Source organism: Pleuronectes platessa, chromosome 2, assembly GCF_947347685.1.
Source record: "Pleuronectes platessa chromosome 2, fPlePla1.1, whole genome shotgun sequence".
Taxonomy (NCBI): domain Eukaryota; kingdom Metazoa; phylum Chordata; class Actinopteri; order Pleuronectiformes; family Pleuronectidae; genus Pleuronectes; species Pleuronectes platessa.
In genome coordinates this window covers 9,347,692-9,363,024 of record NC_070627.1, presented here as the reverse complement: position 1 = coordinate 9,363,024, position 15,333 = coordinate 9,347,692, and the positions used below count along the sequence as shown (strand labels likewise).

General features: G+C 43.0%; 1 protein-coding gene across 1 annotated transcript; it reads right to left on the bottom strand.

Moving 5' to 3' along the window:
• Positions 1-789: 789 nt before the first annotated feature.
• fam210b (family with sequence similarity 210 member B) lies at positions 790-10,741 on the bottom strand. Its single transcript, XM_053445176.1, has 3 exons — positions 10,020-10,741; positions 4,971-5,170; positions 790-1,773 (listed from the first exon to the last, which is right to left on the bottom strand). The coding sequence occupies exons 1-3, from the start codon at positions 10,524-10,526 to the stop codon at positions 1,557-1,559; spliced, it is 924 nt and encodes a 307-aa protein (XP_053301151.1). The 5' UTR covers positions 10,527-10,741; the 3' UTR covers positions 790-1,556.
• Between the last annotated feature and the right edge of the window lie 4,592 nt (positions 10,742-15,333).

The window sequence follows — 15,333 nt, the reverse complement described above, 5'->3', positions numbered from 1 at the left end:
ATGGAGTTCAACTTTGGCTGATGACATCACAGCCTCGAACTCAAAATAGCATGGTTGTGTGGTTCACCCACTCGGCTGTCATCGGTGTTACCTTGCACTGCTCACATTCAGCCAGCGATGATACGTGATGGTCTCCTCAGCAGCGTTTTATCCATCCACAGCAAAACAAATTCATGTGATATCTTATATAACTTATAATAGCACTAACGGGCCGAGCACAACATTTATATAAATAAATGAAAGAAATAATTTGTTCTTCTTCTTTAATTGAATCTATTTTTTTCTTTATTTTTTTAGTTTTCTTTATTTGTTGATGTATTTGTTTATATATATATATTTGTTTGTTGTTGGTTTTTTAAGTTGATCTGATGAAAGCCCTAGGACAAGTACTTCAATGTTAAAATGTGAAAAATGGCAGGCTTCCTGTTATAATCAGCCTACAGTTTGTCCTCATCATTGTGTGAGTTGACCTAGACTTGATTCTATATTCAGAAAGCGCCTGTTAAAGGTCAAAGGTCAAAGGGTAACCTAGGGGATGCGTTCCAGGGGGCGCTGTTGAGCCATTTTGTCACGCCCTTTTCAAATTACTCCAGAATACAAAAATATCCATAGGCCTTGAATTTCCTGCAAAGTTTCATGATTTTTTTAGCATGTCTAGGCCCTGAAACCCCCCCCGCCATTGGGAATTAATAATAATAGTAAAAATCCTTACAAATTCAATAGGGCCTCCCACTGTTTGGTACTCGGGCCTTATTAATAAGGTATTTCATGACAAAAGCACAGCAAATATAAAAGACAACTTCATGTTTAATAGTTCACCATCCAACATTCTTCATTCAAAGCCTGCAATGAACAATAATCAGCCTCACTCAGAGATTAGTGTGTTTGCAAACTGTTTGGGCAGTGGTATCAGCAAAGCTAGAGAACAACAGGGAGAAATGAAGAGGAAAATGGACGAGAGGAAAGAAGGAAGTGGAAGCCTGGAGAGATGTTGAGAAAAAAATAGAAGGGAGGCAAAACAACAAGAGCAGAAAATAGGAGGATAGGTGAGAGGAGAGAAAGAGTCTGAGAGAAGCAAAGGCGAGAGAAAGGGGAGGAGGGAGGAGAGAGGAGAGAGGTAGGAGACGGACACAACCTGAATTATTCTGCTGACTCACATAACACCAGGACATGGCCTAGTCAGCTCTCAGGGAACAGTGGAGGAGAAATCAGCTTTTTCCTTCCTGGTGTCCCTGGTGGCAACCTTCACAGTATCAATACAAAACTCTGCCCACTCAGATCTTAGCAGTAAAACTCAAAATCCCTGATCTCACATCTGATTGTTTATAAATATTTGAGCTCTTGTGCACTTTTCTCTCTGGTGTCTGAAATGAGAACTGTCACACTTATGTCTTTTTAATCACACAGAAACAAGATTCTGCTACAACGAGATCTTACGAGAGAAATATTTAACCTGAATTCAAAAAATGCAATGAGAGATGAGATGAGGCATTTGTAGCCAATAGCAAATGAGTAACAAAATATACAGTTGTTTGAGCTATGTCCATCAGGGGACATCAGGGGGCCGGTGTGGGGGGTTTAAAGAGACCAGTCTTTCTGAAGTAGCGCACAATGAGAGGGACGGACACCAGCGTGATGCTGATGCGGACCGGAGCGAAGAGCTTGTGGATGGCGTAGGCCAGGACGAACGTGCTGGTTCCTGCCGCCATCTTAGAGCGAACCACGGCCTCGCTGAATCCCACTTTGCACAGCACAGCCGCCATATCGATCCCACTGCGGAGACAGAAGACACCCGGCGGGTTAGAGGTGCATAGAATTCACAGATTAGGTTCACTCACACGACTTCTTCCTCCGTTTTTTTTAGCAAGAGTGAAAACAAGCGCACTATACATAGGGGTGTCTAGTTTCAGACTAGAGCTGTGAAAAATAACGCGTTAACGCATTATGATTAAATTACAGGATTAATTCGTTTTTTTTTTTTAATGCATTTAACGCATGCGCAGAAGGACCTTCCAAGTCCGCCGCCTCTGCACTAGTCGCCGCTCTAATGCAGTCAGACGGCAGCTGCCATTCAAACAAACAAACAACATGGATAATTCTGATGAACCTGAGGACCTTCTGGACGGGAAGATCGTGTTCCAAAAAAACAAAGATCGAACATTCAGTAAAACCAAGGTGATATGCACACTCTGCGAGAAGACGTTATCGTTTCACCGTAGCAAAACCCGCCTAACCACCGCAACGCGAAGCATGTGTTAGTCAGCGAGGGGCGTTCAAGTGGAATGCGCCAAACCAGACTCACTCGCCGGACACATTGTGCAAAAGAAGCGGTCAGCTTTACTGTCAGAGAATTTGAACAAGTTAGTTTGCCTCACCAACTGGCTAAAGACCGAGTACCTAAGAGGGCCTTTAGAGGCATTAGATTGTATCATGGTGTGGTTAATGGTTGTGTGACAAAAAATATAAAAAATGTCAACCATCCTATGGCTAAGAAGCTCAAATAATTTCTGTTTAATTTTTAAAAAAAAAGTTTTATTCAACCACACAATGGCTAAGGAACCCGAATTCTGTTTAGGATGAAGATTATATTAATGTTCCATATGGAAAAGCAATGATAACTGCTGAAGAACTGCTGAGTTGCAGCACAAAAGAAAAGTTAAATGTCATAAATCTTGTTTTCACAAAAATATTCCGAAAAAATCGGTAATGTGATTAATCATGATTAATCCATAGAAACCTGTGATTAATTTGATTAAAAATTTTAGTCATTTCACAGCCCTATTTCAGACACATAGTAAACTAACACTGCAGCATCATACGTGTGAAATCACCATGAATTCTATCATTACATAGTTAGAGGGATGGATAGAGATTCCAAGTAAGGACACTAACAACATAAAACAAATATAATAACAATTAATAATGTCAAACATTCAACATTCAGAAATCCAAACCATACAAATCCCAAATGCATTACTTTTCAACAATAGGGTCACTTTCTAAACGCTATTGTCTGAATTACAACAAACTGCAAACCAGTACAAATATTTACATTAAACGTATCATCCATATATGGCCTGGACTGCACTTTACTGCTGAGCGATGGGAGAATGAGGTTTTTACTGTGATGTGTTAATCAGAGCACTGAGTCCTACCTGGCAGTTGAACAACTATTTAAAAAAAAAAAAACATAGAAACACAAGGAGAACATGAAAACTCCAGACCGAAAGATCCTAGCCAACTACGGGGTGGTTATATACCTGAATAATACTGACATCTACACCTGAAGGTTCTCTAATGCCCCAAAATAAATGGTGCAGCTCACTCTTACTTCCACCAGAGGGAGCTATGTACAATATATATAATGTTTCATAAGTTTTTCCTGTTGACCCATTTAAACTGGTGACATTAGCAGGAGCAGCACTGCAAGATGGAGTACATGAAATCAAACAAATCAACGTGGGTCCAACAAGCTCCACGTTACACTGCCCATGTGGGACTCTGTTGTAAAGTTGTGGCATTTTTCTGAGCCATTTATGGAAATAAATATGTGAAGAATGTGAAAACAAGAGGTTGAGAGCAGCTCTAGGCTTTTCAGCCTCTCTGTCTCTGTCACATTAACAGCTCTGGGAAATTGATTCTGCTAAATATAAAGATCCATCTGCACACTGCCGACTGTTTACTCAGCTCTCAGCTCTGTATTAGCAGGCCACATGCCGGGGCTCTCTGGACACACAGCGATAATGCTCCATGGCTTCTGGCTACAGAGTCAGGTTTCAGTTCAAAGGTCATTACGAGCTGCAGGAGGAAATCACTGCGCTGTCAGATAGCCTCGGCCAAGTCGCTGGCTGGCATATGGGCAGACAGACAGACAGACAGACAGACAGAGAGACAGAGAGACGAGGGTAAGGAACTTATGTTCTCCTCGTCAGAACTGTGGGTGGCTGTTGTGCTGCTTTGGCGTTTCTCCGTCCATCACCATCAATGTCAGGGATTTGAAATTCTGCACATCTTGTTGAAAAGTTAAAAGTCTGAAAACGCGGTAGCGAGAGGAGAAAACGCCCTCATGTTTTATTCAAGCACTCGCTGCGATTTTACTGTCTGCCTCTGATGGAGCCAGTCGTGATATTTCAACAACAGCAGAGGCGCTACAATGTGGCTGAGTGAGTGGAACATTTTTCTCCAGCCCGCACTCTGCTGTCTCTCACATAACAGGTCCCATTTCCTGCCCATTTACAGCAGAGGTTTCTGCGCTCCTCGGTGTAAAAGCTGCCCACGGGTCGGTCACTTCCTGAGCTCGTCTTTAGGTTTAAAGGAAATGTTACAACCCGACGCTCTGGCACTGCCAGATAATATCAGTGAGTGATGTTTGATGCATTCAATTGTTTAACATGTTGGCCGTGTTGTAGTTCTGCTCGCTGTTCCCTCTTTCCCTCAGTCACAGCACCTTTTATCTCACGTACTGATTCAGACCATCAATAGGTTCTGTTATGGTTTATGATCCTTTTTCACCAGACTCTCATCTTTATGATGATGTCAACAAAGAAGATGTGATGAGCCCTTTTCACTGTTTTCTGATCGTTTAGAGACAAAGTGATTTGTTGAAATGATCAGCAGATTAATTAAAGTAATATTTATTTGCAACTAAACTGTAATACACATCACACTATTGTAACGCTCTGGGTGTTTTGATTAAATTGCTCATATATATATATATATATATATATATATATAAAAATAATATCAGCCAATATGCTCTACTCCCTAATGTTGGCATCAGGTTCCAAAAATCCATATCAGCCAGGCTCTAGTCAATCCCTAATATTAATTTAGAAAAGAATAAAAAAAACTAAACGAAAAGCTAAACAAAAGTAAGAACCAATGCAGCTGCGTTTCCCAGCCAGACTTAATGTAAGTGCCCCCCCCCCCGTCCCTCCACCTGTAGAACAAGCAGTGAGCTCTTCAGTTACCTGGATACCAGGAGGTAGAACATTCCCAGAGACATGAGGGAGATCCCGATGTGAAAGCAGACTCCCACTGCTCCGTACTCCTTGAAGACTTTCTTGAGCTGCTGGGTCTTGGTCGGTTTCCCTCCTTCTGGCTCCGGCTCCTCCGGGACCTTTTCAGAAGACGAGGACGTAGAAGAGGCCTCCTTTAAATTCTGCTCGTCCTGGATGAAGACAGAAGTAAAATATCTGAGTGAGCAAAATAAATTTGAAGAGGAGGATAAGGACGGACTACACATTATGAGAGAAACACAGAGGATAGATAGGAGGGTTGGCACATTCTCATTTTTAAGAAGCTGGAGCTAGAGAGCAACTGGAGTTTGAGCCAAATTATTTAATTAAATCGATGATGAAAGTTGTTGTTCCTTTTCTTATTAATCTCGTTACAGCTCAACTTATAAGTTGACTGAAACCGTATCAGTTGTTTTTAAGAAGCGAAGCCAGAATGTCATGTTTCTGATGCTCTGCAGGAATAAAGACCAAATGTTCATTTTTTTCAGTTTTAGGCCACATATAGAAATACACACTCATCATAATGTAAAAAAAAAAAAGTGTGTTGTTTGCGTCATCTGCTTAAAAGTTGAGGTCATCCAAGTAGGTCGATTGGAGCCTGAACTTTTATGAGCTTCCTCTATTCACTGTGCAGCTGAATGAGCTGGTTTTAAACATGAGGCTGCTGCTGCTGTGTGGTTTGATGATTATGGGTGCCTAGTGGTACAGCACCCCTAGGTAATGCATTGCAGGGTGCAACGCTCACACTACATATTTTTGCTATAGTTCCCAAATAATGCTGCAGTCAACCTACATAAACGTCCTCGGATTCATACATAAACTGTGATTACACAATGCGGACAAAGCCATCACGTTACTTTAGTAAATTAATCTGAATAGTGCCTGGCGGGCTGCACTTCCACATGTGGTTATGTTAACTGCAGTCGAACCTGTGCAACAAGTATTAAAGTGTATAAGAAGTTTGTGTGTTTCCTTTTCCTGACACTGAGCAGCAAAACTGCAGATTAACTGAAGACACACATCTATATTTTCTCAGACTATTCGATCCATCTGTGTCGACAGCATTTCAAGTGGGTTCCTTAAGTGTCGGGACACTTAGGACCATGAGTTTACAGCAGAGACCCACAGAGAGCTGTGTAGCAATAACTCTGTATGATTCAGTGTGGAATAAAGTAATTATTTTAATCAGGACATATCAGAATGACATAATGTACCAAACATTTCCAGAATTTAGAGGCAACATGCAATACCTCAGTTTATGAATCTCTGAGCTACTCATATAACTTTGAAGGACTCTGTTTCTGGGTGATCATGTGAGACCTTGCTCACAGGCCTGTCTGCCACTCATTTATCTGATCACACTGCTGTGGTGATACAATTACAACTAAATGTCTTTTATGGATCCCCCTCAGGTTAACTCAGTGTTTTCCATTATGATTAAACTTACTTGTTGAAGAATAATCACAGTTTCAGTTTTTTATTGCCAGCTTTCAACTTTCTTTTCCATTAGAAGCTTAGTGTTAAGCGGCAGGAGGGCATCGTGTTCACTGGCTCTTTTGTAGCCTTCCCAGTAAAAAGATATTCCTCTGGCAAGAGGAAACACAATCTTTCTTTTAAAAAAACAGGAAATAGCTCAGGCCTGCATGTCGTGAAGTATTTTTAGACAAACTACTGATATGATGCCTACAAAGCTGAGACGACTTATTAGGTACATGGAATGCTGCCTATATAGAGACCTCTTTAACAGGCGCTTTCTGAGTATAGAAGCTAATCGAGTCAAATTCAACTCACACAATGATGAGGACAAAATGTAGGCTGGTTATAATATAGTAGAAATGAGACAATTAAATAATGACAGCGACAGAACATTGGATATCATGTGAATTAAAAGTGCCAGGTTTCCTATCCATAAAACAAACAGGGGTTCTGTATAAACAATGTTTCATATAGATTTGGGACAAATCCAAATGAGTTAAAGAACTGTAGAGAAATGTATAAAGCTTCAGTGTTTATAAAATGTATAAATACATTTTTGTTGTAAAATTATTCTCATGATAAAAAATAAATGAATTCTGGTTACATGATGACCTCAGGGCCTCAAACCATAGACTGCATATAAAGATGGATGCTGACAGCTACCAAAAGTGAAGCCAGATTTTCTAAATCATCCCCTGGTGGCTACAGTCTTGGTCATAGACCCTTCCTCATCCACGGATGAGACATGCACCAAAATAAAATGTCATTTTAAATACTGAATACATCTTTTCTTCTGTCACTTTAGGTGGTTCTTATAATTAAGTGATATGAAGGGTGAAACATCCTGATTCACAGCTGAGACCTCAATTCTGTGGCTCCACTCCACGATTACTGCTGAGCAGACTCTGGCTCCAAATGACATCAATAGAGCACGATGACAGCACAGGTATCCAGGATGTTTTAATCACGTTTTAGTTGTTAACTTTTGCACAACTTGAAGAAGTGGAGACATCTTTACTTACAGTCTATACCTCAAACTGCTTTTTACACTCGACTCCATGCTCCCTTTTCAGTCTAGTTGTAAACATGAAAGCATCATATGGTGTAATAATCTAAGATGATTTTGTGAAATTCATACATTCACTTGACTTTCGTTCATATCCATCTGCGCCTTAGTTGCTATCGTGACATTCTGCTTTCCTCTGACTGTCTTCTCTTGTGGGGTTCAGTCAGACAATTAATCAAGTGAGTAGAGACAATGAAGAAGAAGATGAAGAAGAAGGGAACAGAAGGAGAACAAAATGATCTTTTCTCTTTGTTGTAATTTGTTTAGCTAAATATAAATCTGAGCCGCCTGCATGAAGCCTTAGTCCTGTTGATGTATTCAGTGTCGTGCAAACAATGGACAATAGAAAGTCTGAAGTGGGCGAGGGAGCAGGCCTTTGCTTTTCAGAGGCGAGTCAGGCCGAGCTAAAAGTAAAGGCGGGCTGCAGCGTGGGAGGGTCATGTGAGTGTGCGGCCAAAGAGACTTGTGCAAGGGAGGGTGTATAGGAGGGGAACAGTGGCACTGCTGTGTCTGATAACAGCTTTTCAGAGGCATGAAAACACATGCACGGTCACGGTGGCACGCCAACACGGACAAAGACATACTCACGTGCACAGACAGAACACGAGGGAAACGGTCAAGTAGTGAAAGCCTCCTGTCGGAGGTTGAAGCTTAACAGCAGCCCTCTATTTATACAACCTGTTGTGCTTTAGTTCTGTACAAAAAAACAAATGGCTGGCCTGGTTGTTCCACCTTTAATCCGGCAGCAGTGTTCGTTGAAGAGCCGTGTAAAGGGGAGAACTGTCACGGTAGGACAGACGCTGCCGTCATGTGACAAACTTAACGAACCAAATTCCAGACAAATTCCAGAAAACTAGCGCGTTTATCTAAATTCACAGACTGGCACAGTTTCTCCAGCCAAACTGGAGAGTGCTGCCTGAAATGTGCAGCCAGTGGCAGCCGAGCACCCACAGTCTCCACCTTAATTAAATATTCACTTTGTACAAACAAAGAACCTTTTTTATCCTTTTTAAGCAAATATAAGTTTAAAGCAAGTTAAAATATTTTGTTAGCCCTGTTAGCGACAGCTGTATTGATGGTGGTGCTGTGTAGGTTAGTCCATCACTTGGGTACAGACTGAAGCATCTCAACAGCTCCTGGCTGATTTGCCATAAAACTTCAGGCAACACATGGTGCCAAGGTGATAACAGATGATTGTAGAACTTTTACTGTACTGACATCAGGTCATAAATTTCACGAGGATGGTGAACATGATAAACATTTTGAATACAGAATATCAGCTTGTTGCAAATGTCGGCATGTTAGCAAGCGAATGTTAGCGTTTTGCTGAAGCCCCTCAAGAAGCCAACAGCCTCACAGAGCTGCTGGCATAAGATCCTTGTGTGAGATAATGATTATGTAATATAGAAAACCAGGAAGAAATCACAGAATACTACAGTGTGGTCCCTTTTTTAAAGTGTTGTGCTTTCTAAGAACTGCTCACCACATTACAGGTTCACCTACATCTGTATCCACTTCCCACTGCTGCTGACTCACCAGCACAGCAGCATAGACACTGCTTATTCTTATTCACTGCTAATGGTTTTGGACTAAATGACTCAGGAGCTATTCTGAGTTGGTTGTGCCCTCAGGGGGACTAAAGCCTTAGGGCTGAGAAGTGAATAATGGTTATGTCAAGGTTAGTCATTGACTGGTCATGGCTAAGCTTTGGGATAAGTTTTTGCCTAAATGAATGTATGTCAATGCAAAAAAATAGGATAAGTGTGTGTTTGAATGTCTGTCTTTTGTAATGAGGGGCATTTTTGGTTCAATACCAACATGGTGAGGACATTTTGACTGGTTCTCACAAATTCAAAGATCTGGTTAAGAGTTGAGACTTGGTTTTAGGGTAAGGTTTGGTTTAGAGGCTAGGAAACGCATTGTGCCAATGAGTGTCATCACATTGAGCCTTGACCATTTGGAGTCTACAGAGTTAGGACGTTCTGCCCCACTTTCAAAGGGCATGAGGGTTGAGATTTGATTTTAGGGGTAGGATTAGAGCTGGGTTAGGTTTGGGGTTAGGCTAAGAATTAGGTTTAGGTTAGGATTAGGTATAGTTGTGATTGTTTAAGTTAGGGTGAAGGGCTTGCAATGCATTAGGCCAATGAGTGTCCTCTGTAAGAGAGAAGTAAAAGGTTGTGTTTGTGTGTGTGTTACATAGATCAATAATGCAGTAGACTTGTGTGTATGTGTAACAGACCCCACAGCTTAGGGCCTCATGTTCAGTCTGTTCTCGTCATGGCTGTCAGTGAGCACACTCCTGCTCACCGACGAGCTGCTCTCTGCATATTTCAGGCTTTTGTTTTCAACCCTGGCGCCACCGGGACACAGACAGACCGGCTCAACACGAGCCCTGCTCCCCTATGAGCGGATCACTGCGGTTACACAAACAATCTATCGAGCTGAGGAGTTACATTCACCCGTTTGTCGGCGCCCGTCTCCTCCCCGGGGTCGCTCCTCTTGGCGGCCGCAGCGGTGGATGAAGCCCCGGTGTGCATGGTCCTGCTGGAGAGTCTCCAGGTGCCTGTAAACAACACATGGCCCAGCGGCGGCTCTCCGCTGCCGTGGCGGCTCCTCGCGTGCACAGGCGGCGGCTTGATCAGATCTAAACTCCCGCCCTCGCTTCGCACGCTCCTGAAGAGACCCTCGGCCACTCGCTCCCAGTGTCTCGGGTCCGAGTCCGCGACCCCACGCTCCCAGTTCAGCAGCGGACGCGGCTCCGGTTGCTGCGTGCCCAGGTGCGCATGTGCTGTGGAGCCCGCGGATCCACAGACGGACCTGCGCTGCACCGGGTGACCTTTGCGTAACGTCCCGGTGACGTGCCACGGTCTGTTCGCTTGGAGTCGCACCAAACAGCAGCCCCGGGACCGGAGCGCCTGATCCGCGGCCGCTGCACACAGCCTGCCCCCCGCGCGCCACCGAAACATCGTCGTCCACGTCCCGCCGGAGGATTCGTCGCGTTTTTTTAATACAGTCGCACAGAGCGAGCGGCTCGTTCAACGTCACGTTAGGAGCCCGCGAGCAGCTGTAAACATGCTGTTGTCCTGCCTGCCTCCCTCCCTCCGCTCCTGTGTTGACCGATTATCACCCACAGCCAATGAGCACTGACGCGCAACCGCAGAAGAGTGGAGGGAGGGAGGAGCAATTTAAAGGTGTAACCGTGGCGGGTCTCCTCAGTGGGTTGTGTCATGAAACCACTCAGGGCTGCATGATGTCACTGGGACCATTACATGTGTCATAACAGCTGGGCAGCAAATATGCTATCATAATGATTTAGTGCAATTATTCATTATTAAGACTTTATGAGTGTTTTTCTCCAGCAGAGTTAGTGTAGAAGGAGAAAGTTGAATCATATTGGCAAAATGCTAGCAAGCAGTTATTTCAGCTATGTCGTACATTCTATTGATTAAACCGGTGAGGGTAATATTATAACTCATACAATGAAGATTTATTCACAAGGCAAAACTGTAAGGAACAACAAAGACAAAAATTAACAGAACAAAAAGATGACATGACAAAATCAAGACACACGCCAGGTAACGCAACCTAGCCTAACCGAGCCTAACACAGCATATAGCCTAAACCTAACCTAGCGGAGCATAACATTACATACCATAAGTGAGAGCACGGATCAAGAACAGCAGCAAAAACTATTTACATAAAAACAAAATTCAATTCTTAGAATAATCAAATAGGGATAGATGGTATGAACTCCTCTATCATGTGACTCACAATATCGATTTAACTGACTACTGGTAACCTCTGTTCCCTGTGAGCAGAGGGACTTGGATGAGTCTGAACACATTTCCGTTGGTTATCTGTGCTTGGAGTTCAAATGTTCTGTAGAGATAAGACAGTTCAACCAACAGAAAGAAACTAGAGACATGGAGAGTCACAGAGCGTTAACTGTAGCAGGCCACACCTCTAATGTGAAAGTAAACCACAGGCACTCTTCTTTTCCGTTTGCCTCTTCTCTCGTTCTTTTTTCTCATGTGGAATTTGCATGTGTTTGAGTTGGAGGTGTAAACTAAAGCTCAAACTGAAAGGAAACAGCTGGGAAAGAATAAGATCATAAAATCTAATTCTGAATAACATTGGCTTTGAAATGAAAGAAGTGTATTAGTCACAGGATGCTGAAAGACTCCTGTGGTCAGTGTTGCACCATGCATGTGAAAAGCCTGATCTGCTTTAGGTGTGCAAGTCTGCAGTCAGCACAGCAACAGAGATGGTGACCTTTTCTCAGACGCGTCACAAAATCAACATGTGGGCAGATTTAAAGTATCTTTCGACTCTAACGTTTGTGGTTTGATGATACGTTCTTTTATTAGATGAGTGAAACCTTTAATTTGCCTGTAGGGGCAGAGCTCTGGGTCTAAACATCTCAGTAGAGCTGGATGTCTGCTGCTGCTCAGAGACAGACGGAAAAAAGAAGAAGTTCCCTGTAGTGCTTTAGAAGTTGAAGTTGGTACAGTCCCACTCAGACCATGACACGGAAAAGATGACTGGTGAAAGTCCCTGGAGACATTTTATATTTTAGTTCAGAATCAACAACACCACATGGAAGGTGATGTGGATGTAAGGATTCTGACACAGAAAGTTAACATTGCATATTTGGGGACTGGGATCAAGATATTCAAAATTTGGTAAACTTGGTAATTTATTAAATGAAAGACCAAATACTTCATCCTGAAAATGTACCGAAGGATCATGTTCTTGTTATTTCGTCAACCGTCTGGTAGACTGTGTGTCAGTGGCACTTTGTGGTTTGTGCTTCATAAAGTGACAAATCAGCTGTTTCCAGAGTGTGTGAGTGGGATGTGGTCATTTGGTTTTGCCGCCTGATGGATTTCATAATCACTCAGTCACTGGTGCGTCAGCCACAATGATGCCAAGCAGGGCCCTGTGTGAAGCAAGCAGAGTCACTGCTCGTCACTCAGCCTCCGTGCTTCTCTACTTTACATTGATTTACAGTTCGGGGTTTTATCGTCTTTCCAATAAAGGATTTGCCGTCCGTGTTTAAACAGCAGATTGCCGAGTGTTGCTTGTTGTTTTGTACGTGCAGTGGAGGAAGGAGGACACAGTCAGAACCCTGCACTGACAGATGGTTATCTACAGCATCTAGGACAAGCTACAGGTGGACATAACCCGTTGAAGGGAGGAAGTGCTGCAGCTCTGTTGACGCACTGAGGGAACCAGTCGAGCAGGTTCATTTAAAACGAAGCTGCCGGTGTTTGTTTCTCATTTAACTGAAGAATTAAAAAAACACATAGTTCTCCTTGACATTATAACAAAGAAAATACAGCCATAGCTCTTTGATGCCAATTTCTGCAAACTAGACCCTTTTCTGACTCAATTCACTGACTCTTGTCTCCTTTTACTACATGTAAGTGTTAAGAATTAACTTGCTGATGGGGAAATGTTACCATGTCTTACTTTACATGTATCATGGTTTCGGAGTTTCATGGAGACTTTGCTGCCTTTGCTGATGAGGATGTTGATACAGTTATTTGACCTATTTGGAATAGCCATGTCTTAGAACAATGGGTGAATGGAAAAACAGAACTATAATGCACTTTGAGTGGTCATCAAGACTACAACATTTCTATATAAATGCAGACCATTTACCATTTAGTCGGTGGTTATTGTTAAAAAAACCTCACTTCCTGCTCAGTCCCAGGAAGCAGGAGTTCTTCTCAACCTATCAGCTCTCACCTGAACTCAGAGGCCTGGATCGGGGCCTTTCTTCTTCCTGTGTTTGCTGAAGCGTGAGAAACTTCTACTCATGCTGCCTGAAAAGTTGTTTACTTAAAGGTGACTGTCCATCAGATGGGTTATTTTAGTTAGGTCCTGAAATTAGTTTAAAGACTATCTGTTGTTTATTGATTATTGCTTCCATTTGTCTTTAAGCCTTTGAAATCATCAACTTCAAGTGGAAAACTTTTGGAGGAGTAAACAAACTGTCAAACGTCTCTTCTCAGTCCTGAGGCTTTAGCTGGTGAACCTTTGCAGAAGCGCTTTTAAAGATTCAGCCACCAAAAATCTAATTTCTACAGTGATGCTAGATGAAAAGTGTGGTCGACTGGCTGATATCAACATGTCTGGGTGTTTTATTTATACGACAATGATTGCAGCCTTAGAACAGAATGTCAGTAGTTGTTGGTCTGAAGTGCGGCCTCCTGTCTGAGAGGGACAGACTTCGATTCCTCGTTTGTTTCACTTTTATCCAGCGGTCCTACAGTCACACATCGACTCATCCTACTTAGACTATTTTAATTCAGGTCAAACAGGACCCTGAAGTCCCGGTTGAGTCCAGCAGGTCCTGGGAACCGGGCAGACGTCCATCCGTTTGTTCTTTTTGTGCAGCTCTTCTATCCGTCTTCTGGCAAACTGGCAGGATGGTCAATAGCCTTCTCCCAGCACAGGCCCGCTTTCAGGGCCCGCCATCCTCCCTGCATTTGCAAGCCTTCTTTCTTCCCTGACTGAAAACCTCCCTTCTTCCATCGACTGGTCAGTGTCTCATCGAGTCTTGGCATTGATTCATTTTCCGACTTTGTCCTCCCTCAGTGCCGTCCTTTACCATCCCTCTGTTTATGCATTCAGCGCAGTGGTCAGTGTGTGACTGCCTGCTCTTTCTGGCACCGATCCACTTCACCCTCCAGTGAAGAGGACTGAAGGACTGGGACTCGAGCCATCTGGCCCAGATTCAGCAAAGCTCCGGTACAATGGTAAAGCCAGGCCACCAAGACAGAGTTGATGCAGTCTGGATCATGTGTTCTCAGCACCTTTGTCCTCCTCTCTGTCTATATGTCTTAGAAACATATATCGACTGTGTCCAGGCAGCTTCAGATGAAAGGCTGGTTTCTCCCAACGTTTGCTCAAGATGCATGGAGGGCTGTGACCTGATGCATGTTTGACAAATTACTTCCTGTTTGCTCTGCTGATTTGCTTTTCAAATCGCTGAGCAAACACATCAGCGAGCCGAAGCTGTTTTATGAGAGTTTAATGCACTGTGAAAAGGTTTCTCCATAAAAGACAGGCAGCTATATCCATGCCTATAAGTTACTCCCCTATAATTAGGCATTACATCTATAAAGGGATGAATAAACAACCATGTTAGCCAATGGTTTTCTGTTTAAACAGTCACTCAGAAGAATCTGAAGGTGGACAAAGTACAAATTGCAGGGGAAATCTTGCAGGCACGGCACATTAGACACATCCAAAATAACCTTAAAATAAACATAGAGAAACACAAAGAAACACACCATTACTTTTTAGTTCTCGGTCTATCCCAGCTGCTGCTGGCCGTCTGAAGACATACTGACCCCTGCTGACCCTAGAACCAGCAGAGGGAGGAAGTCTAGAAAAAAAGAAAGAGAGAAAGGAAGCAGTTGACGCTGGGCCCTGGCCCTGACAGCTGTGGGACGAAGGACGTTCCAGCCTCCGCCGGTCTCAGAACAGAGAGAAGATGTGGAAGGAGAGGTCAGAGAAGCAGACGTCTCAGCGTGAGAGAAACTGTTCGTAACCTTCATCCGACATGAAGTGCATTCAGAAGATTCACCTGATGTCAGCAGTAAAGTGTCTGAAAACATTTTGGGGGAAAAGAGTGGTGCTTCTGAAAGACAGCAACAAAAACATTTAAAATGCTTAGTTTAGTGAAGTCGTTAAATGCATAAAAGTGACATCTTATTATATTAAATACTCCCACGGGCAGGAAGAAAATTAAAGACTTGGTTC

What these genes read in the sequence shown, in the direction of transcription:
- fam210b (XM_053445176.1), bottom strand. Translation starts at nt 10,526, where the DNA reads ATGTTTCGGTGGCGCGCGGGGGGCAGGCTGTGTGCAGCGGCCGCGGAT. An exon ending in AGACGGGCGCCGACAAACGG is followed by an intron (nt 5,171 to 10,019) that starts GTGAATGTAACT and finishes GTCTTCATCCAG; the next exon opens with GACGAGCAGAATTTAAAGGA. An exon ending in TTCTACCTCCTGGTATCCAG is followed by an intron (nt 1,774 to 4,970) that starts GTAACTGAAGAG and finishes CTGTCTCCGCAG; the next exon opens with TGGGATCGATATGGCGGCTG.